We start from the raw sequence: 25807 nt of genomic DNA, 5'->3' as shown, positions 1-25807 counted from the left end.
TCTTTGGAGGTCTTTAAGCAGAGGCTTGACAACCATATGTCAGGAGTGCTCTGATGGTGTTTCCTGCTTGGCAGGGGGTTGGACTCGATGGCCCTTGTGGTCTCTTCCAACTCTATGATTCTATGATTCTAGGTGGCTGGAGGGTCAGCCCGCGAGCTAACTGCGCACAGCAGAGTTTTTAGTCCTCAGCTTCTGTTTTCGTCCTTTGCCATCCAGGATTCTACCAACTGCAAATGAGAACCGGACGTGCATGATGATTCTTAGCGGTGAACGATTATCACCTTCATGGACTGGCCTGGGACGCTCTAGCCGCTTTCCTCTCCTGGTTTCCATGCTGGAACAACGTTCCCCTACCTCTACGGGGCGGGGGCGTTTCCTCAGTCGCAGGCGCTGGGCGCATAGACGCGAGATTATAGAAAGGCTCCGCTTTCTCTATGGTTCGGGCGGCGCGGAAAGAGTGGCAGTGCGGCGTGGACCGGAAGAGCCTTCCGCTTCCTGGGCGGCCATCTTGGATTTCTTCCCCGGGGAGGCTCCGGAGGGCTCTGTGGCGGTCGGAGACCATGAAGCCCATTCCGGCGGCAGCGCGGTGCCTCTCGGTGAGTAGCAGCGCCCTGGAGGCGGCGGCGGTGAAGGGGCGGGAGCCCGGAGCGAGAGAGGCGCCTGGGCCGGTGAAGGCCCGATGGAGGAAGCGCAGCGCCCGCTTCCCGGGAGCGACCTTGACTCGGGCCTTCGACCGGGGAAGGAGGGGAAAGGGAAGGCCGGCGCCTCATCCATCTCCGGGCGCCGCTCCTCCTTCTCAGCAGCCGCTTTGGGGAGAGAAGAGGGTGGTGACAGACCCCTCTTCTGCCGGGAGGCTGAAGGTCGCTGCAGGAGCCCCGAGGTCGGCCTGCCCCTGGAGCCCCAGCACCATCTGAAGCGGTCAGTCGGCGTTTCCCCTTTTGACGTACGCAGGACAGAATGCTGTTCGCTCCGGCAGGGGGAGAAATGACCGTTGAAAACGAAGGAAAGAAATCCCCGCACGGAAACACCCCCCCCCCAGGCCACAAATTAGTCTCTAGGGAGAACGGCTAAGCTATTTATTTATTTCGTAAAAAAATTATGCATCGCTTATTGCAAACAACGGCAACACATCCAAGTGCTTTACAAAAAGAGGAAACCAGAAAATTCAGGAGAAATTGCAAGAACAAGAAGCTAAAAGCAGATTAAAATTCAAAGCGTTTCTAAGTAAGCATCAGGGTAGGGTTGTCTTAAGTAAAAAGGTAAAGGACCCCCGGACGGTTAAGTCCAGTCAAAGGCGACTATGGGTTGCAGTGCTCATCTCACTTTTCGGGTCGATGGAGCCTCCATTTGTCCACAGACAGGTTTCTGGGTCAGAGCAATAGGAGCTCACCCCATTGTGCAGATTTGAACTGCTGACCTTCTGACCAGCAAGCCCAAGAGGCTCGGTGGTCTAAACAATGTTTTTAGTGAATGCCTGCTTGATATCCACAGTCTTGGAACATGGACATGCTTGTTTCCTGGCATGTTTACTTTGTGCCAGTTATTTATTTATAACATACTACATATATTCTCCAGGGAACTCAAGGAGCCATACATATTTCTCCTCTTACCCAGTTTTATCCTCACAACAGTCCTGTGAGGTAGTTTAGGGTGAGAGGCAGTGTTAGGCCCAAGGTCACCCAGTGAACAGCATGGATGAGTTTGAACCCTGGTCTTATGGGTCATAGTCCAACACACTAACCACTACACCACATTGCTTATCTTTCAAATTTAATTGGTTGAAATGTGTATGGATCTAGCTTACCATTGTTTTCTCTTATTAGAGGAGATTTTATTCTCTCAAGACTGCGCCTAAAGTTGAAGCCCCTGGAGGAGCAGAACGGTCAAAAGTACTGCTACACCCCCAGGATCTTGAGGTTAGTCTGAAGAGGAAGTTATTTTGCATTTTGATATCTTCTAATTAGAGCAGCACATAGTGGAGCAGTGTGATTTCACGTAGACTGATGTGTCCTCTTATAAATGCAGATTGCAAAACTACCAAATGGCTTGATGATTGCTTCTCTGGAAAATTATTCTCCAGTTTCAAGGATTGGTGTCTTCATCAAAGCAGGCAGCAGGTATGAGACCACCACCAATTTGGGAACTGCTCACCTGCTCCGGCTTGCATCTAACCTGGTGGGTTTCTTCTTCAACTTCTTTGACTTTAGATTAAGGAAGCAAAGTGTTATATTCAGCTTATTTAGTGTTGGTATCCTAAAAGTGAAATTGGGAGGCTGGAAAGGGTGGGGAGGTGAGTGGAGTACTTTTGAAATTCTGGAAAAACAAACGTTTGTGCTACTGTGTTAAAAACCACAGAGGAGAATACTTTTTGTTATTTTCATAGGAGAAAAAAATGGTGTCAATACAAATTCAAGTAAAACCATTCTCAGGCTGGCCTGTGTGTAGCATCTACATGATGGGTTGCCATTTGCCCAGGCAGTGACCATGTGCTTTTGAGTATCATTATATTGCGCTCTCTCAGATATCCCTCTTTTCTTCCCCCTGCCTCCACCCAATCAAATGTATATCCTCTCCTATCACTTCTGCTTTATGGGCCATTTGTTGTCCCTTCTGCACTGATCATACTTGTAGGTGTCACAGAGGTTGGCCACTGTAAGAACAGGATGCTGGACTAAGTGGGCCTTACTAATCCAGCCAGGCTTTTCAGTTAGTTGGCTTTAAAAGGCAAGTGGACAAATTCATTGAGGATAAGGCTATCAATGGCTGTTGATCTTCATCCCTGTGTACTGCCTCCTAGAATCAGAATGTCTCTGAACAACAAAAAGAGGGATGCTGCACTCATGCCTTGATTTTTTGTTTCTCATGAGACTCTGGTTGGCCATTGTAGGAAACTGGATGCTGAACTAGAAGGACTTTCGGTCTACTCTTATTTTCTTTTTATTTTGCTCCTTCTCTAGCCTTTTCTGCTCTTTCCTCACTCACCCTAAAAAAAAATCTCCTTACCATTCCTCATTTTCGGATATTACTTTCCTCTTCTCTGCTGCCATGACATCTTCAGGCAAAGACAGAGCTGTCTTCAAGCATACTTCTACCATCACCATTGAATGTCCATTGCCTCCAGCCCTGAACGCTTCTATCACAGGGCCCCTCTTGGGCACTCAACATGGTGTCAAAAGAAGTCAAGGAGGTGGCCATAGTGATCCATGCCAGCGACTGGCACAAGGCTTGGGGAACCAGCAGTTCTGCCTCCTCTTCTGCACCTGAAAGTGCAAGGTGCCAAGAGCTGCTTGTGTCCCTTTGCTGTTACTCCCTCCTCAGCTGGAGCAGCATCAGTTTACAGTGGTGCCTCGCAAGACGAAATTAATCCGTTCCGCGAGAGTCTTCGTCTAGCGGTTTTTTCGTCTTGCGAAGCAACCCTATTAGCGGCTTAACGGATTAGCGCTATTAGCGGTTTAGCGGCTATTAAAGGCTTAAAGGCTTAGGGGATTAGCTGCTAAAAGGCAATTAAAGGCTATTAAAGGCTTAGCAGATTAGATAAAGGGGGGGGAAAGCGAAAAAAAAATCTCTAGACTCGCAAGACATTTTCGTCTTGCGAAGCAAGCCCATAGGGAAATTCGTCCTGCGAAGCAACTCAAAAACGGAAAACCCTTTCGTCTAGCGGGTTTTCCGTCTTGCGAGGCATTCGTCTTGCGGGGCACCACTGTATTTGAAAGTTTTGGGCTGTACCACTTTCCATGACCACCAGAGGCCCTTGGAGAACAAGACTGCTTTCTTGTGTTAAGGAACAGCAAATTAGCCTTTCTGAATCTCAACAGACCCTGCAAATGTATCCAAGCAAACATCTTCATTTTCTAAAGAAATGATTTCTTCCCTTAAGGAGGCCCTGCTGGCAGATATTTCTAAGGACCTGCAAGCACAAAAGTGTCAGACGCTCTTCTCCTTATTCTCCTTGTCTCTAATTATTCCAAAGGCTTAGCTGGCTTTGAGGAAGACCTCCCTTTATTAATGGAGAGGCTTTTGGCCGGAGCACTAGCAGGCTATTAACATGCTCTAGCACAGCTGCTCCTGGGTCCCCTGAGCAAAGTGGAGGCTGGCCAGCTGATTAGCAGCAGCCACCACCTCCCACTTCACACCTGACACGTGCGGCAGCACAAAGATCTAGGCTGGCTTGCCTGCTCCTTTGCCCTAGTCCTGCACCGCTAACTGTTATGAATTGCAGAGAGCCCTGCTGGATCAAGCCATTGGCCATCTCTTCTAGCATCTTGTCATGGTGGCCAGCCAGATGCCTCTTCAAAGCCTCCAAGCAAGAACAGAATGCAAGAACACTCTCCTCACTTGTGATTCCTAGCAACCATGAAGGTTGAACATAGTCATCATGGCTAGTAGCTGTTGATACCCTTATCCTCCATGATTTTGTCTGATCCTGTTTTAAAACCACCACATTCTATCACTGTTATCCGGGTGGGAGAAAAGGAGGTGCAGTCTTGCTACTTTCAGTTTTGTCTGGTTCCAGCATAAGGATTAAGTATATAATAAGCCTCCTGAATTTCCATAGGGTGTTTATCTTGCAGCATAACACTGACCTAACATGCTCTGGCTTACTCATTATACCTGAACAGTTTAGTGATGCAAGCATTGGCTCTGCGTATTTGGTTACAATACCCAATGGCCAAGTTAAAACATATGGGTTAGATATGACTGAAGTTTTGTTTTGATGCCCGCAGTTGAAAGTGTAATGTTGGTTTTCCTACAGACTACAAAAGGAGCTTCTGCCTTCAAAATCACCCGTGGTATTGAAGCTGTTGGTGGTAGCCTAAGGTTTGTAATTGTTTAATGCTCAACTGTGTTTTGAATAATTACATGGAAATGGGATTCCTCTGATTATGGCAGTTCATAGTTGGATGACTTTGAATAGCCCAAGGCAGAAGTACTGAAAAGAAGGGTGAGTGGGTTTTTAAAAAGTAATTTTTCATGTTTTAATCACAAGGCAGGCTTCACTTAAACATCTGTCCACTATCCAATTTTAATTGCACTTCCCCCTGCAATAGTTCTTTCATTTTTTTTAAATGATATTTATTAAAGGTTTAGAAATTACAAAAAAGACAACAAAAAATTTAACAGGACATACATTACAATACATAAAAAGAAAAGCATAGAAAAACAATACAACAAAAACACTAAAGCACACATCCAATATTCCATATCTTTACCTTTCATTTGCTTGTTTCATCAACCTCCTCGCACCTCCCTTCTTTGTATTCTAGATCAATTAATTGTTTCAGCAAATTCTTTCCATCTTTCTCAATTTTTGTTCTATAATTTATCTTAACGGTCTAACCTTAAATTTTTCATTTTGGCCCATTATCAATCAGCTTTTACTTAATTCTTTATTACATTACCGCTAAAACCATATAACTTCATTCCCCCTGCAATAGTTCTTTCAAAAACGATTCCCAGTTTCATCCTGGAGTTTAATTATTTTGTTTTATATGTGCTTCCTCAAGCATGTTGGTATGTAGAACCGTAGCACATGGTTCAACAGTAGTGATATCAGCGCAGAAAGGAAGTGTAATCACAGTGAAAGAGAGTCCTGTATTTTTCATATATGCTCATATAAACCAGGGGAAAGGGGCCACATCTCTAGAAACATATGACTTTGCCTGGGGCATGATTCTCGCTTAGAGTGAGAAGTCAGGAGTGGCTGTGTCTCAGCAGGACAGCACAGGCTTTGCCTGCAGAATGTTTTTGGCTCAGTTCCCGGCATCTCGAGGAAGGGCTTGGAAAAAGTCTAGTAAAAAATATTGGAGATTTTGCCAGACTTTGTAAACAATACTGAGCTAAATAGACCAATGGTATGAGGTAACTTCCAGTGTTCCATCTCCTTTACTGCACCTGAAGCTGGGTTGCTTCGAAGTTCACAGCTTCGAAGTTCACATCGTGATAATTGTTTCATAATATTTGAGCTGGCAATATCGTGTGAATCACAGTGTGTAAGGGCTAGGCCAGTGATGGCCAAACTTGGCCCTCCAGCTGTTTTGGGACAACAACTCCCATCATCCCTAGCTAACAGGACCAGTGGTCAGGGATGATGGGAATTGTAGTCCCAAAACACCTGGAGGGCCAAGTTATCAGGCGATAGGTGATATCTGGTTTTCAACATCGCAATAACTCACCAGCTAAACTGCAGTGTTATCAGCAGCTAAACGTTGCAATGTTATCACCAGCTAAACATTGCAATCTACCACAATGTCTAAAATAAGGAAGGAACTATACAGAGGTGAACAGGACAATGTCCAGGCAACTGCTACTGCTTAGGGGCCTAAAACAGATAAATGACAATCTTATCAATCATCACACACTGAGTTTCATCAGCAGGCAAGCCAAAATGAATCCCAGTAGGACTTTTGGTTCTGGGCTTGCCTACCAAATGGTGATATTCAGGACAATCCAAAGTATGGCGATGAGTCAGTGAATACAAATAATGTGGGACTGCCAGCAGACCTGCTAGGAGGCAGAAGCAGCTGGCCATGATGGTGGTATGTGTTAGCAGTAGTGGTGACAACCTGCAAGGCCTGGTGGTGGCGGCACAATCAGTGGTGGCCTGCGAGTCCTCATGGCGGCAACTGGAAGAGGCAGCAGTAACAGCGGCTTTTATCTCCTTATTTAATATAGTGTTATTGCAGACTCTTGTGAATCAGAATCACATGGCTTGTATCCGGTGCTGACCATACTTGGAGTAAACCAATTGAAATTAATAAACATGGGTAACTTGCGTTCATTAATTTCATTGGGTCTACTCTGAGTAGAACTTGATCGGCTACAACTCTTTTGTCTTGTTTTATGTTTCTCAGTCAGAAGAGTTTTAGCAATGCATAATTAGTAGTTTATTATACGGTTGAAAGATAACTATTCACGGGGACTCTTACAATAGGCGGTATACATGTGTACTAAATCTGCATGTGGGTATTGTGGTTTAAGGTAGAAAACATTAATAACAAAACATTTAATTGTAAGCAAGCCCACAATAGGACTGTAAACAGAAGGAACCAGTAACCTCATATCAACTTTTGAACAATGTACTTTTTCTTTTTTTAGTGTGACATCTACCAGAGAGAACATGGTTTATTCCGTTGAATGCCTGCGTGACTATATGTAAGCCTCTAGATGTGTAGCAAATCAGTTTTCAACGCATTCTGTAAGCATTCCCATTGATAATGCAACAGAACATCATTGCATAAGTAATTTTTTGTTCCTGCCCTTGAAATACACAGTTTGACTTTATTCTGAGCTATAAATAACATGGCACATGTTTATCTGTGGGTCTGTTCCTAAAAGGATTGTCAGGAAGAAAACACATCTATTAATTCTGCCCTTGTTCGTTACCTAACTCCCTGTCTCTCTCTCCCCCGGCCCCCCGTCAGTATTTTGATTGATTGTAAGCTTCTTGGTCCAGGAGCCGTGTGTGTTTTCCTTAAGGTGCCATGTAGAGACTAGGTAACTTTTGAGTCCAGTCTTAAATTCTCAGAAGGAATGCCATTGAAATTCGTGCTAACCCACTTACCTTTGAATTTTTATATTTTAACATCAGCTTGCCCTTGATCTGCTCTCTACTATTTTGAAGCCTCAGTTGTTTGATCCTTTCTTGATACATGATGTTCTTCCTTTATTCAGTGATACCGTTTTGGAGTATTTATTAAATGTCACAACGGCCCCAGAATTCAGGCGCTGGGAAGTGGCTGAGGCCAATCCCCGTTTAAGAATTGACAAGGCGATTGCCTTTCAGAATCCTCAAGTTGGTGAGTGTTCCTAATCTGCTGGGGGCTACGAGGAGTATTTCTTTTAAGATTGTACAAGTATGAAACAATCCTTTTGAGTGGAATAGTTTCCCCCTGCCTATGGGTGGATATCTTGTGTGCCCTCAACAACTGATACAGCTTTAAATGAATGATTCCATAATCTTTTATTGCTGACATTTGCAGTGATAAAGGGGGCGATGGAGTTCTTTCTTTAAAAACATTATTCTCTGCCAAGCAGAATTTAAGGAGCAGCATTTTTTTTAAAAAAATAAACAAATGTAGGGCTGCTTTTTAGTGGAACAAAGGTATGTGTGATTTAAATCTGAGTGGACCCACACTAGGACCTTGGATATGCCTAAAACTATCTTTTCGATCCTTACCCAACATCCATGGTCCAGCAAACTATTTTGCAGATTGTTTAGACAGAGCTAAGTGACAGTTTGTTTCCCAGAGTGGATTTGATTTGCATATTCTGCATGAACAGGGGCTTCACCTTAGTATTGAAGGGGAAGCTCCACACAATCGATGAAAAACACATTTCTGCAGAGCACAGCTTGGGTACAAATGATTCACTACAACAAGTAAACAAACTTTCCGTTGTCTTATGCATAGGTGTTCTTGAAAACTTGCATGCAGCGGCTTATCGTAATGCCCTTGCCAACTCCTTGTACTGTCCAGATTACGTTATTGGGAAGATTACTTCGGAACAAGTAAGAGTTTAAACAGCACTTACTATACTTAATTATTGTAGATGAAGAGAAGCTTGGCACTAAAGACATCAACTTAATTGCAACGCTCGTCTCTTCCCTGCCCTCCTGTTGCTGTTTTGCTTCCAATTCTCATCAGCCCCGGTCAGCACAGCTTATGGTTAGGGATGATGGGAGTTGTAGTCTGGCAACATCTGAAGGGCCAGAGGTTCCCTGTCCTATGATTTATACTTGCTCAGCAAACCATAAGTGAAAACCAGGGTTTGATCCTGGTTAATGCAAGCCATCCTTTGCCTGCTTGAATGCAACTTTGGGTTCTGGAGATGTCTCTTTTCAAAGAAGCAGTGGTAAAAGAACAACTTAAATTTACCTTGAAAGTTTTTATTTGTAAGGAAGATGCCATCTTTTTTGAGTACAGTAGTACCTCTGGTTACAAACTTAATTCGTTCTGGAGGTCCATTCTTAAGCCTAAACCATTCATAACCTGAGGCACGCTTTTGCTAATGGGGCCTCCCGCTGCTGCTACCGCAATACTTCCGCTTGCATCCCGGGGCAAAGTTTGCAACCGGGACCATCTACTTCTAGGTTAGCGGAGCTTGTAACCTGCAGCGTTCTCAAGGAGGACAGTACACAAGGTTCCACTGTAGTGGTTTGGAAGCGAATTTCCTCCCCTATCTGAGTGTATTGATCCTACCTAGAACATTTCCCCTTACTTTGTTTTGGTTGGTTTTTCAACAGTGTAATCCTATGCAGGCCAACTGAGAAGCCCCAGTGAATTCATTGGGGACTTCCCCTAGAGTAAGTGTATTGGGCTGCAGTTATAAAGCATCATGTTGCATTTTAACACTTGTTTCCACAAGCTGTTGCACTTAATCAAAATATTTGTGAAGATGTTTAAAACTGGTGTCACTTAAACCAGTTCTGTTCTGAAATGCCTCAAACGCTAAGGCTCCTCAATGTGCTTTTTTGGAAGTGAAGCACAGTCATAGTCCAGGCAAACAACTTATATAAGGTAAATTTTTTAAAATGGCCCCCGGGTAGCTCAGTTGGTTAGAGCTTGGTGCTGATAATGCAAAGGTTGCAGGTTTGATCCCCCTATGGGACAGCTGCATATTCCTGCATTGCAGGGGGTTGGATTAGATGATCCTCGGGGTCAGTTCCAGCTCTACAATTCTATGATTCTGTGATTACCATGTCTTGCTTATGAGCTTCTCGGAAGCATCTGGTTGGCCACTGTAAAAGCAGGCTGCTTGACTCAATAGACCTTTTGGTGTGATTCAGAAGGACTCTTAAGTTCTTATTTTAGTTACGTGGCAGAAATACTAACACGCACATCTTCCTTTTCATCACAGCTGCACCAGTTCGTACAGAACAACTTCACAAGTGGCAGAATGGCTCTGGTGGGGCTCGGTATGTAAGGCAAGATCTGTGTCTTGTGGCTGTGCTGTGTTCTTTTAAAAGACAAGAACACCTTTTGCCGCAAACCTCTGGGTTGTTCTTCTGATGCTAACACTGCCTTTCAGGTGTCAGCCATTCTGACCTGAAGCAGATTGGAGAACATTTCCTAAACATCCGCAGCGGGTCTGGCTCAGCTGGTGAGAAGGCCAAGTACCGTGGAGGTAAATGTGCTCTCTCTTTTTTGGTACCTGCATATTTCTTGATAATTCTATAGCAGTGCTGCTGAATTAGATTGATGGGGTGAGTCCATCCTGCCTTCTGACATCTTGCTGTGGGGCCATCATCCAGCCTTCAAACCTACTGTACCCCTGCCCCAGCCACTGCATTGTTGCCTTACTCCACACCCAGGGACAACCTTTCACAAAGACCAGAGAATTCCAGCACATGTTATATGGCTTGTAGATTACTGTTCCCAATAGGCATATTACAGTTTGCTACGTTTTTATCACACCCTTCCTCCAAGATGTTCAGGGTGGGGCATACATGCTTCACAGGAACATAGGGGCCAATGCTCAATGCTAGAACATCTGCTTTGCATGCAGAAGGTCACAGGTTCAATCCCCGGTAATTCCCAAGTACAACTGGGAATGTCCTGTATGAAACACTGGAGAGCCATTACCAGTCAGTGCAGACAGTTCAATGGTCTTATTCAGCACAAAGCAGCATCTTTTCTTTGGGGGATGAATGGTAGAACATCTGCTCTGGAGAGAACCTTTCCTGAACCCCTGGAGAGCTACTTCCATCAGCGTAGACAATACTAGGCTGGATGGACCCAGTGGCCTGATTCAGTATAAGGCAGCTTCCTAGGACTCCGTGTTCCTAACTGCCAGGCTGGGGCTATTTTGCCATCAAGGCCATCCTTCCCCAATCAATATGGTTCTCTCCAAACTCCCATCATCCCTGATCATTAACCGCACTGGCTATGGCTGATGGGGATTGTAGTCCAAAACAGTTGGGAAAAGTTGATCTAGGCCTTTATCATCTGCTCTTGCTGGCAGTGATCATCCAGAGTATTGAGTGGGGAGAGGCCTTTCCAGACGCTTGCTGATGTAACTGGAGATGTCAGGAAATGAATCTGGGACCTTCCCCCTGCAAAACAGATGTTCTCCCACAGTGCTGTTCCTAGTTCTCACAACAGTCCTGCAGGGTGAGAGCATGTGACTTACCTTTCAGTGGATTCCATTGCCATCACACCACTTTGGCCTGTGCACTTTGACCTGCTGCCTGCTGGGCAAGGGCCAAATTCTAAGGCTGCTGTAGTTTTTCAGGGTACAGAAGAAAATGAATTTTCTTGTCTACTTGATCACCTTGAAAATTCAGTTTCATAATTCAGTAGCCATCATGTGTCTGTTGTTGACTTGGGCCTTAAAGATCTAGAGAAATTCTAAGCTCTCCCTCTAGCATACTTCGTGGCAGTAGCATTAATATCCTATCTGAAAGTCACTTTGGCTTCTATCCGAATTTGTGTTTTGATTGTGTTAGTTTTCAAACTGCATTCTAGGGAACTTTGTAGTTTCTTAGGAGGTGGCTTGATAACGCTACCAGTTTCATGGTGGGTTTGGGAAGGCTTCTCTGTAGACGATTTGACAGAGAAAATGCTATCATTGCAGGGATTGTTGATGTGTTATGCTTTGATGAGCATATAATGCCTCTTTTTGCCTCTCACTAAGGTGAAATCCGAGAGCTGAACAGCCATAGCCTTGTCCATGCTGCCGTAGTTGCTGAAGGAGCTGCTGTAGGAAGTGCAGAAGCAAACGCCTTTAGTGTCCTTCAGCATGTTCTTGGGGCAGGGCCTCTCATTAAGAGAGGAAGTAGTGTTACCAGTAAGCTCATCCAAGGTGTTGCGAAGGCAACTGCCCTACCTTTTGATGTAAGTATGTAGGCTTGCACCTGTGATTTTAATGTGAGCAAAAAAAGAGCAGAGAAGTGTAGGGTTGTATCCATTGTAAGTCCTACTCAGAGTAGAACTGTTGATATTAATGAACCTAAGTTAGTTATGTTCAGTAATTTCAGTGGATGGATCTACTCTGTGCAGGACTAGCACTGGATAAAACCTGTACCCGTTTATATTTTGGGAAAAGCATGCACTGGCTGGTTAGTAGCCACCAAGCCAGTTTTAAGGCTCTGCTGCTTAGATACAGTGTCCTAAATAACTCTGGACCCAGTTACCTGAAAACCATTCTTTTTATCTCCAGTGCCTTGTAAGGATGCAATCCACTAATAGAACCTGGTTAGTTTTGCCACAGCCTGATAATTATTGGTTTGTGGTAACATGGGGGTGGGGTGGCTTTTTCATTGGTGGTGTGGAATGCCACTCCTACTGAAATACGAGAGGCTGCATCAGTATTGGCATTCTGCCAACTGCTGAAGACACACCTGTTTAGCCAAGCATTTCCTTGGACTTAGACTTCTTCTCTTACTGGATTAATTGTACTTTTTAACTTGCTTGTTTCTTTTTAATTTTAATTAAGGGTTGATTTAATGTCCCAATGGAATTGTAATTGTGTGTGTTTTTTAATCAAGGATTTCATACTTGATTGTATAGTTGTTAAACCCAGTTAGAAGTAATTTTAGCATATAAGTGGTATATAAATTAAGTTATTATCAGCAACGATGACAACAGACGTGCGGCAGACGTCCCTTTGGAATGAATGGAATTTCTATAAGGGGTCATGTGATAGAAGCTCCTAATGGTTTTTGCCAAATATTTCTACCAGAGCTGCAGTGTTCAGTGCAATTTTATAAAGTATCTTTGATTAAATGAACCTATGGATTTATTTTCTTAAGTAATACAAGTAAATTTGCAGTACAGTGGTACCTTGGTACTCGAACGGCTTGGCTCCCAAACAAATCAGCTCCCAAACACTGCAAACCCGGAAGTAAGTGTTCCAGTTTGCAAATGTTTTTTGGAAGCCAAACGTCCGACGCGGCTTCTGCTTGAGTGCAGGAAGCTCCTGCAGCCAGTTGGAAGCCACACCTTGGTTTTCGAACAGTTTGTGGAGTCAAACAGACTCCTGGAATGGATTAAGTTTGAGAACCAAGATACTACTGTACAAATAATTACAAAATTATTTGTAATTTGGCAAATGCCCTCTAAGAAGTGGCATTTCCCACTTCTCTCATACAAGGAGAATTTTTCATTTGAGATTGTGGCTTCTGACTGTTTTAAATTTATGCACAATTACATACATTAACTAAAATATGAACAATCAATAATAAACTAATGATAACCCTATTTCCTAGGCCTATTTCCTAACTCTGTTTCCTATTTTGAATTTTAGCCTGTCTAAACATGGACTACTTTAAAATGCCAAAAACATTTCCGCATGAAGAAAAGAGCTTGTTGGAATATGCTAACTGAAATCAAATTTTTTTTGCAGGCAGCAGCATTTAATGTGAATTACTCTGATTCCGGACTCTTTGGCGTTTACACTGTATCCCAGGCTTCAGCTGCTGGGGAGGTAAGTCACCAGTTGGTTTTCTCAGACCAAGTTAATTGGAAGCACGTTCAGTCTGCAAGTTCTGATAAGGATTTATTTAACAATTGGTAGGGTTTTACGACAAATGTCTGTATTCCTGACACTGCAAGGGGTGTTTTGCTTTCAGGAAGGATGTGCTGAAAGTAGAAAATGTGTCCTTAAGTTGCTATGGTCAGAGGGATAGATGTACTTTATGATAGATACCTTTATGAAACATCTTGTGGATTAGCTTCTTTTACAAAATCTCCTTAATTCATATGATTGTAAGTGGGCAAACAAAGTAATCTGGCTCTGGAAAAGACCATAGTGGAAGAACCCAGATTCAGTCCTTGGCATCTCCAGTTAAAAGAAAAGGATCTAGTAGCAGGTGAAAAGAAGCCCCAGAGGCCTGCTATTCTTTCTCACCCACCCACTTTCAATCCACCCATCCATGCCCCTGCAGCTTGCTCAGGGGATGGGACTTGCATTCACTCCAATTGGATATTCCCCCCCAGTGCACATTGCAGATGCAGAAGGCCTGATCTGGCTCAGATTATCCCTGTATACAAATAATGTGAGGACCACACAGAGTGATTCTCCCTCAGCCCTACAAACCTCAAGGGACAGCTCTGGCTGCATATGTCTAATAAAAGTTCTAGGTATATGTAAATAAAGTGGGGGCAGGGGTTGAATTCTGTCTTTTGTAGCCGGCAGCAACATATTTTTATGTTTTTGAATCAAGGTAATCAAAGCTGCTTTGAACCAAGTGAAGGCAATTGCCCAGGGTGGAGTCACTGATGCGGAAGTCACAAGAGCCAAGTAAGTTAGCTTACCAGAGCTATTCTTGTGACCTGTTCACAGCCCAAAATCGTATATTATACACATCCCTCTTTCTGCCCCGGCACACATTCCTGATATTCGGGAATTGTTGATGTACATTTTAATCAGTTGTATTTTTAAGTAAAGTAAGAGCTCTCGTTTTTATGTCTAAATAAGAAACGTGCCTCTCATCTAGGACAAATGAGATAGGGTTGAGGCATTCAGGGAAGGCGGCGTAGCTCAGTTGTTGAGCACATGCTTTGCATGCAGAAGATCCCAGGTTCAAACCCTGCTTGCCACCCAGTTAAAAGGTTTGGGCAGCCTAAGATTCTAGAGAACTGCCAGCTGCTAGTCAGAGTAAGCAATATTGATAAGGTGGACAAATACTCTGAATTGGCAAATGGCTGTTTCTTATGTAAAATATACATTATTGGACTACTTTTTTTAAAAAAAGGAGCCGCAACGGAACACTAAAATGTATAGAAAATCTACTTTACTCTTAAACTATGGAAATCTAATAAATTGTTAGGTTTTACATGATTTCATAAAATACATGATTACAACACTTTTTTGGCCTATTTAACTGAGGGTTGTTTTTCCTCCCATGAAGCTGGATTTTCTCTCATGCCTGCCTTCAAGAATGCCTTGTGATTTCCAGTCTCACGGATGACTGTTTTAAAGTAATAGGCATCCTGTAACTTGTCAGAATTACAAAGTGCATTGCAAATGCAAGTAAGACAGTGTAAATAAATGCACTCCACATTATACTTTTCCTGCCGATTGTCTGCCATCATATTTACAGATTCCTACGCAGGCTGCTATGCTCATTTTCCTCAATATTCTTGACAGAAACCAGCTGAAGGCGGCTTACTTGATGTCTGTGGAGTCTTCAGAAGGCTTGCTTGATGAAATTGGCTCTCAGGCCCTGGCATCTGGGGTATACACATCACCAAGTGCTGCGGCCGAAAAGATTGATTCTGTGGCCACTGCTGACATTGTGAATGTAAGTAAGGTGCCTGTAGATTACAACATAATCAGAAGCTTTGTATTTAGAACGGTTTCCCCTCTTCCTGTTTTCTGTAGCGCTGACAAAATAGATGACCTGCTTCTTGAGTTGGCCAGCAGTCCTCATAACCCTAATTCTGAGGGACAGGACTTTGCTCCGGTGACTCCCAGTCTCTGGAATGCCCATCAGAGCTGTATCTGTGAAGTGTTGACCCTAAATGTTTCCTTCCCCCCACACTTCCAATGGCACTTGGCTGGTGTTACCCTTTGCGTTTGGGGTGTTTGCAGTCCTCTGTGTCTGGGTTTGCTTCTCATTTTTGTCCTTTGCCGGCTGCCACAGAGACCTAGATTTGGTATAATGCAGAATACAAATATATTAAATGAATGCCAACACTGGCTTTCTGCCCCACAAATGGCTCTTCCTACACCCACTGCAAGCCAAATTCTAAGTCAGCAGTTCCTTTAAAGCTCAAAAACAGCCACTGTTCAAATACAGTGATTCTGTTTGCTGATTCCAAAGCGGATGATGCCTCAATCACCTAACATTTTGTCCTCTGCTATCTTTCTGCTTTATTTTTCAGGCCGCAAAGAAGTTTGTTAGTGGGAAGAAGTCAATGGCAGCTAGTGGGGATTTGGCAAACACCCCTTTTGTGGATGAGTTGTAAGAAGTTGAACACGAGGCACAGCCTCAAAATGGACTCTGTTCTAAGACAGTTGTGTTGACTGTCATTATCGTCCTGTATTATTTATGAGTTCCTAATGCTTTGGCGCTGTAGGTTACTTTCAGTACACTTACACCAAATAAAGTGCAGAGCTCATCCTCTTAACAGGATTCTCAGTATCTTTGTGTCTTCTGTATTGTTATGCACTTAAAGCATTTTCTGTTGCTCTTATAGCAGCATCTGGTGCTTAATATGGAATTGTGTAAGTTGAGCACAACCCTGAGTATCTGCTTTTTTGTTCTGAGCCAGTTTGGTCTTGTGGCTGGTGAACTGATTGAGGAAGCCCAGGTTAAAACCTCACCACAGCCAATGGGTTCATTGGATGGCCTTGTGAGAGTCAAAATCTCAAGAGAATTGTTGAATGCCTTTAATTCTTCTAAAGTTCAAATGCTTAAAGCATTTTAAAACAAAGGGGTATGTAAGTGTGCTTAATTAATTGTGCACACTTAACCTGCTTTAGGAACACAAAGAGCTAGTTGAAATGGGGTGTATATGTACAAAATATAATCCCTCCCTTTGTGGTGATGGAGGGGATTCACAACATTCCAAATTCTTCCTTAGTGTTGACACCAAATTTATTGAACTGTATAAAGCGTTAAAAAGTGGGACTGGGGTGGTTTTCTTTCCCCCTTTAAAAGGTAGGATATAAGTAATTAAAGGAGGGGTCAGATATAAAGTAGGCGTGGATCAATTTGGCACCACTGGGGAAACTTTGGTTGTTACGATAAGCCAAGGGGCCCTTGAGAAGCTTGAGGATTGTACATTGTTTGGCGCATGTCATACCATCAGGCTACACGGACCAGAATTGTGGGGCGCAGGGAACCCATTCCTGCATACAGATACTGAGTTTCCAAATGTGTGTGGGCGTGTGTGTTGCAGTAAAATGCTAAGAACAGAATTCCCTAATCTTTGCTAATGGTTCAGCTAAAAAGTGGCAAGGGTTAGATTAATTTCGAGTCTGGCATAATTCCTTTTGAAGTAATACTGTTCCTTACCTTCACAAGCAGAAGATGGCAAAGTTCTGCTCTTGCAGTTGTGCTATATAGCTTGGCTGCTAGACTTCCAGAGACATGTCTATATGAAAACTGACTGTAGTTATTTCTCCACTGTTGAGATTATTCTCTCCTTCCCTCGAAAGAGGGAGCATCGCTTCTTTCAAACACCCACGTTTTCTGCTCGCCAAACAGACGAAACCCATCAGTTGGCGGAGAGGTTGTATGAGTGAAAATCCAGCTTATAACTGGATCCAGTTTCAGAAACCCAGTTCCTGGCGGTGCAAAACTGGAACCAGTTGCCTCATTCAACTTCTTGAGAAAAGTTTTCAAGCCAAAATGCATCCGACACAGTAGAGGAGGAAGATGACAATGATGGCGGCGCAACACCTTTTAGCATAGTCCAATATGGCGATGAGGACGTTAAATACAAACTTGAAATGTCAGCATCACTTTCATCTTCAAAGTCTTTATGAATTATAATGTCGTTACCAATGTCTGAGCCCACGGTAAATGTGTAGGTTTTCCTTTCAAAGATGTGCCAGTCTTTAGAGATCCACTTGGGTTGCTTAGAAGTTTCAAAAGAAAGTGATGGTACAGCTTTGACATTAGGAAAAGCATCGGCATGTACAGTTCTGTTAACAGGAACCTCAGTGACTTCGGTTGTAGTATAGATCTCATCACTACCGAAGCTGACGACATGGCTCCCACCAATAAGCTCCTCGTCGTCACTAACATGACAGCCGCAATCATAATCTTCAGAGTCTTCGCTGCTCGACCAAGCTTCTTCACTGGTGTAAGTTGACGTCCTGAAATGAACACAACACAGAGAGTCTTGGAAAGCAGTAATGTTGTAAGGATTGCTTCTATTTGATTCATAGAGGGCAGATCTTAAAGAAGTGCTTTGGCCACTTGTGGCATTTAGTAACTCGGGAAGGGGTTGCAATTCAGTGACAGAACATAGCTTTGCAAGCAGAACAGTCCCAGGTTCATTTAAACAGTAGTTTCATTGGAAACCTCTTCCCTCTTCTGGGGGTCTGCTTGCAAAAGAGCTTTCAGATAACCCCTGTGATGCACTTTGAAGTCCCAACAATTGGGGCTTCAAAGTGCAGCATTACCTGATGTCATTGTGATGTCAGTTGATTGGATGGCCTGCTGGGGGGTTGGGAGATAAGGATTTATCCCACTGGCCAGAAAAGGTTCCCCACCTTTTGTATAGATAGACCAGAGGCATGCCTCAGTATATGTCAGCTTCCCCTGTTGCTATATGTTTCCTGTTTGGCCTAGATTATTGCTATCATATTACCAATCAACGTATCCTACTATCAACACCCTCCTGTATTTTTAAAATAAAGCAGCTGACCCTCTACTCCCTGCACTTCTGGCTTCCGTGCTGTGTTTCCTCCACCTCTTTTGTAACATAACATTACAAGCTCCTTGGAGATGGGGGAAATTGTGTATAATAATTGTATGCATTAAGTCACTAGGCTAGAGCAGCCTATTAAATATAAATTATGTGCTTGGGAAAAGCTAGTGCTCTGCTACTTCAAGGTCTGCAAACAGTGCTTAGGTGGATTTTGATGTCAAACTGTTGTGGTGGAGACCTCTTTACTGGTTAATTTTATAGGGTGTGGGTGGCTGCAAAGAAGACTTGCATTGGTGACAGCCATCAGATGAAACACTACAGCTCATCCTTCCAGTAGCTCCCATGATCACTGGCTCCTCTTTCTCATCCTAACAGCTTGGGTTAGAACACCCCTTTCTTCTATCCCTTATTTCCTCAAGTCCTGGAATTAGGAGGAGGAAGAGCAAGAACAAGAAGCTTCTGCTAAATGATACTAGGGACTCTGTTCATTTCACTGAATGGAGTTATCCCAGTTTATAGAATAACTGTTACTCCATGTGTTCCTGAATATTATTTTTTACAAAAATCACTCCATTGTGTAGTATGTGTTTTCCAATTTCTTTTGCTAATTACCAGATGAAACTTTCACAACTGAGCAAGGGAGCAATGCTGCTGCTTCCCTTACACCATCTAACTACTGGCTCATTTTTAGCTGTTCCCAAGTGGGGGTTGGGACCTTTTTTCAGCCAGATGACCACCTTCCCATCTGGGCAACCAAACATCTGGGGGCTGCATGCTACTGATGGAGCAGGGCCCGAGGTGCTGCTGCTGCTATTATTATTTATTTATTATTTATTATTAATACCGCCCTTCATCATAAGATCTCAGGGTATAAAATACAGGATAAAAACAGGATTTACAAGTAAATAAGTAAATCGAAAGAGTAAAACAATACCCCCCTTCCCACATACACATTTAACAGGCTGTAGGATATTAATCAGCCAAAGGCCTGGTTGAAAAGGAACGTTTTTGCCTGGCGCCTAAACTATATAATGAAGGCACCAGGTGAGCCTCCCTGGGGAGAGCATTCCATAAATGAGTGGAGCAATACAGGCAGATTCCACCTTCACATAGTTGTCTAGGTTCTCCGTGCACATACCCTTCTCGATCCTCTGTCCAGGCAAGCAAGAGGTATTAGCAGAGTCCAAGAGCACCTGCCAGCCATGCAAAAAGATTTAGGATGTGAAGCACAACCAGTGCTCGGGTGGTCTGGGAAGAGTCCCAAGGGCCAGATAGGGAAGCCTGAAGGGCCACATTTCTCCCCAAGGCCTGAGGTTCCCCATCCCTCCCTGCTCAACATTGACAGGCAATGGATCTTCAGAGTTTCTGATGGGGTCTTTATACCCCTTGGAAGAGAGAGCCCAGGGATTGAACCTGGAGTTTTCTGCATGCAAAGTGTATGCACTGAGATACACTTCCACTGAGATACAACACATTTCGGGAAGTTGACATGGTCAAATAATGTTACCATTAGATTTCCAACCCTCTCCCGCCTCCCAGCACTCTCATGACCTTTACCCAGATAGTGAACTAGAAATGTATTGTTTCTTACTCTCCTAGCTTGGCTCCCTTTCTTTCAGGTATGCTGTCGATGGCAGTTTCCCATCGGACTGGTAATTTCATAAATTCCCTGTAAACTTGGATCTGCAGAACGGTCCCAATGAGAGTGGTGTGTAGAAGCTGCCTTAGCTCTCGTAGTGTCCACCCTAGGACATTAGCATGCCCAATTTTAATCAGGATGTCACCTGGAAGGAAAGGAAAGCTATTAGTTTGGGGGAAGTTGTTTGCAGAATGCACTCTTGGCTTGTTTAACCTGGTAGTTCCTACATCCAGTGCCTGCCCATGGAGGTACTCAAGGGTACTCAGTACCAGCATCTCCCCATCCCCACCATATTAAGTGTAACAACATCATGGTGAGTACCGTCACCATTTTTTCTTTTTAATAAAATAAAACACTGCCTACATCTCATTGATGTGTGGTGCTGGTCCCACTCAGTATAGACTTATTGGAATTAATGGTTGCGACTAATTTGGGTCTAATGCAACAAGCAGTGGAAGAGAGGGAGTTCCATGGGAGAGGTTTTCCTTTGCTGCTGTAAAAGCTCTTTCTGTTCCTACTACATACCAGCCAGGCACCCCCCAGGTTTGAGGTTGTTTCCACCTGCTTACCTGGTTGGAGTTTCCCATCTCTTACTGCTGCACTTTTCTCGACCAGGCTTGAGATCTGGATGTAGGGCCCGTTCTGAATGAGGATTAAGCCTAATCCCTGCTCTCCCATTTGGATATTTGTCTTCACAGTGGCACTTAAAGTATGTTCAGATCCACTCATATCTGAACTGGTATCTTCATCTAAATGAGAAAGAAAGCAATCCACTATTGTTTGCGCCTGCAAAAGCTTCTGGGCGGACATACTGCTTTGTTAGTGCATGTCCCTTAGCTTCTTGCTGAAGTCCTGTGACTTTTCATACCAAAAATGTTCTGGAGTGCCCCCCCCCCCGGCTTTTGTTGCACTTTGGTTCATATGTGCCCCTCCAAGTGGTAACCCTGGGGAAACATTAAAGGACAACTAATAAAACAGAATGGTGGATAGGTAAAGGTAAAGGGACCCTTGACCATTGGGTCCAGTCGCGGACGACTCTGGGGTTGCGGCACTCATCTCGCTTTACTGGCCGAGGGAGGCGGCGTACAGCTTCCAGCTCATGTGGCCAGCATGACTAAGCCGCTTCTGGCGAACCAGAGCAGCGCACGGAAATGCCGTTTACCTTCCTGCCAGAGCGATACCTATTTATCTGTTTGGACTTTGACGTGCTTTCGAACTTGCTATCCATTTTGTCCTGGTGGATAGATGGTCCAGTGTAAAACCCTGAGCAATGCAACATGTCAATGATTAAATACTAGTGATTTAATCAATGACATGTTGTGCAATGCGCTCCCAACTCTCCTCCCACCAACCCCCCCCCCAATCATTCTGGAGGGGTCCATAGTCTAACCCAGGCTTCCTCAACCTCAGCCCACCATATGTTTTTGCCCTACAACTCCCATGATCCCTAACTAGCAGGACCAGTGGTCAGGGATGATGGGAATTGTAGCCTCAAAACATCTGGAGGGCCGGGGTTGAGGAAGCCTGGTCTAATCACTGTATAAGTTTCATGCAAGCAAATTAGAATGAACGCTGAATAAACTGGTTGCCTGGCAGAGCCTCTATTCACTGCAGTAGCTCTTTGAATCTGGTGACACCGAAGAACAAAATCCCTGTTGGAAGATCCACTGAGTCCAGTCTTCAGTTTTCCACAATGCTCAAATGGATGCCTTTGCTAGGGCTGTCATACTTTTTGGAATTTCCCAGACATAGCCGGTATTCAGCCCTTGTAAACAGCGTCTGGGCGGAAATTGCTCAAATGTCCGGGAAAATCTGACTGTATGGCAACCCATGTCAGAAGTGTGGATTTTGGCAAATTTCATTAATAAAGCTCAACAACTTTTGTGTCCGGATTTTCACTTTTTGAAATATGGCAACCCTACATTTGGGAAGCTTACAGGGAGGGGGCATGCTAGCAACAGCCTCCCCCCCCCCACTAGAAACTGGTATCCAGTGGTAGGGTGTCAAAAAGTGAGCCTGCAGTAAATCACACTGTTCAAATTTGGAGTTAACTCTTGGCTGAGTGCCAGGCCAAATAAACACAGCAGTTCATCTCCAGTAGGTCTTACCCCATTAACCAGTGGCTGATACTGAAAGTCCCCGCCTCCCCACAGTCATCTAAATCCCCTCCTCCCCAGGGTTTTCCCCCAAGCAATCGGAGACTATGTTTGCATGCAGCCTATCACTGCTCCACCTGTTTCAACACTCTTCTGATTATGGGAAATGGGGGTGGGGGAGGGGAGCTGGTTGCAACAGGAGGGGGAGATACCCATGACTTCACCAACCTGACTAATCTCTGCATCTTGGTCTCCCTCCTCCCACCCTTCTGCTTCAGCTACTGTCTCTGAACTTCTCTCCGCCACAGACTCTTCCAGCTCACTAAACCCTGTTGCCTGTTCAGCTTTCAATATCACCTCCTCGCAGTCTTCTCCCTTTTCTCCCTCTGACCACTCATTGTTGTTCCATCACCACTCCCCAGACTCTGAGACTTCTTTCTTTGGTGGTTCCCCAGTTGGTTCCTCCCACCATTCCTCTGCGTTCAACCAGTCCATGACATAGGGTGCTCAGGGGTGGAGCATCTGTATTTCACGCAGAAGATCTTTGTTTCAGTCCCTGGCATCTTCAGGTAGGGCTAGGATAGATTCCCTCCCTGAAACCATGAGAACCATCAGTGCTAACAAAACTGTGATAGATGGACCATTGGCCTGATTCAGTATAGGGCAGCTTCCAATGTTCCTATGGTCAACTACTTTTGAGCATCCTGCCTAACAGGTGCGGATAACTCTATCCTCCATTAATTTGTCTAATTCCCATTTTAAACTATCGAAACTATTGAGCACCCCAACATCTGGTGACAGTGAATTCCAGCAATTAATCTTGCACTGTGTGAAGAAATCCTTTCTTTTGCCTGTATTGAATTTGCCACACTCACCTGTGTCCCAGCTGTAATAATCATCAGAGTCTGTTGATGAGGTTTCTTCTTCATCTGCTAAGGAAGAGAATTTGGACATGTTGCAAAGCTCATGTGGCCTAACCCTCTCGGCCAGGTGCGGGAGAACATTTGGCCCTCCAGATGTTGCTGAACCACAGCTTGCACCAGTACCAGCAAGCATGACCAATGGGACAGGGAGGATGAGAGTTCTACTCTGCAACACCTGAAGGACCAAAGGTTGCTCTGAGCACCTGCTTCAAGCATACAATTCTCCTTAGCTTAATGGGCTTCAAGACCCAGTTCCCAAAACTTAAGCTCAGAGTTATAGAGCAAATCAGTTTCATTCCAGATGTATTATTTCCAAGGGTTAGGACCCAAAGAACTGTGTGAGACATACTAGCTTTCAAAAGACTTTCCCCAGGAAGCATTGGAGACTGCTGTTGGAGAAATGTGAGCCCCCAAAGCCCCATTGGGCATACTGGAATTAGTTGCACAGTTCTTTGGATCCTGGCCACGATACCAGACTATCAACATCTGAGAGGTTCATTTAGGAATCCTGAAAAGAAAACAAGGAGTGTTCATGGAACTACTGAGCTGGAAGGGATCCCAAGGATTGATTGTCCTGTTCAACCACCTGCAATGCAGGAGTCACAGCTAAAGAATCCCTGGCAGATGGCCACCCAACCACTGTTTAAAAACCTCCAATGAAGGAGCGTCCACCACCTCCAAGGTTATCCATTCCATTGACCCGCAGCTCTTACTGTCACAATGTTATTCCTAATGTTTAGTTGGAATCTCCTATCTTTAGATTTGAATACATTGGTTCAGCTCCTATCCTCTGGAGCAGCAGCAAACAAGCTTACTTCACCTTCCATGTGATAGCCCTACAGATATTTGAAGATGGCGTTCCTATCACTTCTTTTCTCCAGGCTAAACATACCCAACTCCCTCACCCATTCCCGACCCTTAATCATCTTGGTTGCCCTCTTCTGCACATGTTGCAGCTTGTCAATATCCTTCTTAAACCATAGTGTCCAGAACTGGACACAGGATCCCAGGTAGGGCCTGTGTTGAGATGCAAACCCATAATTCATGGAGCCAAGACTACTGTATAGGACAATGTGGCACATGGCTCCCCCCAAAGAATATTGGGAACTATGGTTTACTTTTTACAGAACTAAGTTGTCCAGCATAGTTAACAAACTGCAGTTCCCACATTTCTTTGTGGGAGGTCATGTGTTTTAAATGCGCTTTGTGTATACAGATGTTTAGAGGAACCTTAAACAAATTTCGGTGTCCTGATTACCTGGTGGGAAATATGTCGCACTTTTGAAAGACAATTTTTTTTTGACAGATGGTCTTCTGATGGATGACCATTTGGCAGATGGTCTTCTGATGGATGACCATTTGGCAGATGGTCTTCTGATGGATGACCATTTGACAGATGGTCTTCTGACAGACGGCCGTCTGACAGATGGTCTTCTGAAGGATGGTCGTCTGATGGATGGTCGTCTGAAGGATGGTCGTCTGAAGGATGACCTTCTTCTGTCAAATGAAGCTCTCATGTCGGACAACCGTCTTCTGGCAGATGATCTCCTTCTGGCAGTTGAACTTCTTCTGTCAGATGACCTCTCTCTTTCATATGACGTTTGTCGCATAGATGGCCTTCTTTCATAAGATGAACCTCTTCTACCAGAAAACCTCTGGTGGTCCATGTTGACAAAGCCTCCGTGGATTCTCTGTGTAGCCAAAGACGGTCAGAGAAATGCCTCTGGAAAGCCTTTTGGGAAGAGACCACCAGCCTACAGTGTCATGTGAAGGGAGAACACTACGGTAGGCAAGTTGACATTGATGCCTAGTAACAGTTTAGAATACTAGTACCGTGGAATTCCAAGATTCTTGGAATCTCCAATGAACATAAGAACATAAGAAGAGCAAGCGGGGTCAGGCGAAAGACCCATCTAGTCTAGCATCCTGTTCTCATAGTAGCCAACTAAATGCTTGCAGGAAATCCACAAGCAGGATCTGAGCATACAAGAACTCTCCTCTCCTGTGGTTCCCAGCAACTGGCATTCGGAAACACCTGTGGAGGTGGAGCATAGTCATCATGACTAGTAGCCATCAATAGCCCTCTCCTCCATGAATTTGTCCAATCCTCTTTTAAAGTCATCTAAGTTGGCGGCCATCACTGCCTCCTGAGAGAGCAAGGTCCATAGTTTTACTATGTACTGCATGAAGAACTTTCTTTCCTCTGTCCTGAATCTTCCAACATTCAGCTTTATTGGATGTCCACAAGTTCTAGACATGTTGCAGGGTAATGCAGAAGCAATCCAAAATGAGCTTTTATTTTGGAATGAAGCCAGTTAGTCAATATGTGCTTTTCAGGAGCAAAAACAATGCAATAGAAAAACAAAAAATTATAATCACAGATTGTGTGTGGACTACGTAGAAAAATCAAGTACTCAGGCTGCATATACATTGCACATTTAAAGCACCTTTGAAGCACACCCTCAAATAATTATAGTGCCTAGAATTCTTTGTGCAGGGAAATGTGCTTCAAAGGTGTGTATGCTGGACCAGTCTCCATAGATTCTAGAATAAAATGTTGTGTGTACGCAGCCTAAGTAGCAACAATACTTAGGGACTTTAGCAGAGGATTTACATATCATTTGCTACTAGATTAAAAAATGAAGATGCCAAAAACTGAACTGTGGATATTCAGCTACTAACACCTGTCTTCTGCTACTGAGCAAGGGTTTTCCCCCATGGTACTTTCCAAAGCGTGGCTCTGAAAGTGACTTGAGCTGGAATGGGGTGGACAAGAATAACTTTGGAGAGAGGAGCATGTCTGAGGAAAAATTAGTGGGTGCAGGA

At 44.1% G+C, this 25807-nt stretch overlaps 2 protein-coding genes across 4 annotated transcripts; one reads left to right on the top strand and one right to left on the bottom strand.

Annotated features, from left to right (window-relative positions):
- Nucleotides 1–419: 419 nt before the first annotated feature.
- On the top strand, nt 420–16075 carry UQCRC2 (ubiquinol-cytochrome c reductase core protein 2). The gene is made up of 14 exons (XM_080981128.1): nt 420–596; nt 1824–1916; nt 2026–2175; nt 4754–4818; nt 7096–7152; nt 7672–7796; nt 8409–8506; nt 9856–9913; nt 10027–10122; nt 11632–11831; nt 13342–13422; nt 14162–14238; nt 15088–15241; nt 15825–16075. Exons 1-14 carry the CDS (start codon nt 435–437, stop codon nt 15906–15908), a joined length of 1500 nt encoding a protein of 499 aa, XP_080837254.1. The 5' UTR covers nt 420–434; the 3' UTR covers nt 15909–16075.
- On the bottom strand, nt 15248–25807 carry PDZD9 (PDZ domain containing 9). Of its 3 annotated transcripts, XM_080981150.1 has the most exons (7): nt 24374–25807; nt 24240–24313; nt 22934–22990; nt 20532–20711; nt 19915–20107; nt 16961–17766; nt 15248–15587 (listed from the first exon to the last, which is right to left on the bottom strand). In XM_080981150.1, the coding sequence occupies exons 1-6, from the start codon at nt 24646–24648 to the stop codon at nt 17262–17264; spliced, it is 1284 nt and encodes a 427-aa protein (XP_080837276.1). In that variant the 5' UTR covers nt 24649–25807; the 3' UTR covers nt 15248–15587; nt 16961–17261. The 3 variants fall into 3 exon arrangements, with proteins under 3 accessions (XP_080837276.1, XP_080837274.1, XP_080837275.1); XM_080981148.1 differs by having other exon boundaries at nt 24240–25807; XM_080981149.1 differs by having other exon boundaries at nt 22934–22987; nt 24240–25807.

Source organism: Podarcis pityusensis (assembly GCF_964106645.2).
Source record: "Podarcis pityusensis genome assembly, chromosome: 14".
NCBI classification, from domain to species: Eukaryota; Metazoa; Chordata; class Lepidosauria; order Squamata; family Lacertidae; genus Podarcis; species Podarcis pityusensis.
Note: the sequence above shows the minus strand (reverse complement) of the source record. Positions and strands in the feature narration are given on the sequence as shown.

Bases quoted from the DNA above. Each gene is read 5' to 3' on its own strand.
- UQCRC2 (XM_080981128.1), top strand. From the start codon at position 435: ATGGTTCGGGCGGCGCGGAAAGAGTGGCAGTGCGGCGTGGACCGGAAG. The intron at 1,917-2,025 runs GTTAGTCTGAAG...TTATAAATGCAG, and splicing joins TACACCCCCAGGATCTTGAG to ATTGCAAAACTACCAAATGG. The intron at 4,819-7,095 runs GTTTGTAATTGT...TTCTTTTTTTAG, and splicing joins GCTGTTGGTGGTAGCCTAAG to TGTGACATCTACCAGAGAGA.
- PDZD9 (XM_080981148.1), bottom strand. From the start codon at position 24,648: ATGGACCACCAGAGGTTTTCTGGTAGAAGAGGTTCATCTTATGAAAGA. The intron at 22,991-24,239 runs GTAATCAGGACA...TCTCTTCCTTAG, and splicing joins TGCGACATATTTCCCACCAG to CAGATGAAGAAGAAACCTCA. The intron at 17,767-19,914 runs GTAAGAAACAAT...TGTTCATTTCAG, and splicing joins AAGGGAGCCAAGCTAGGAGA to GACGTCAACTTACACCAGTG.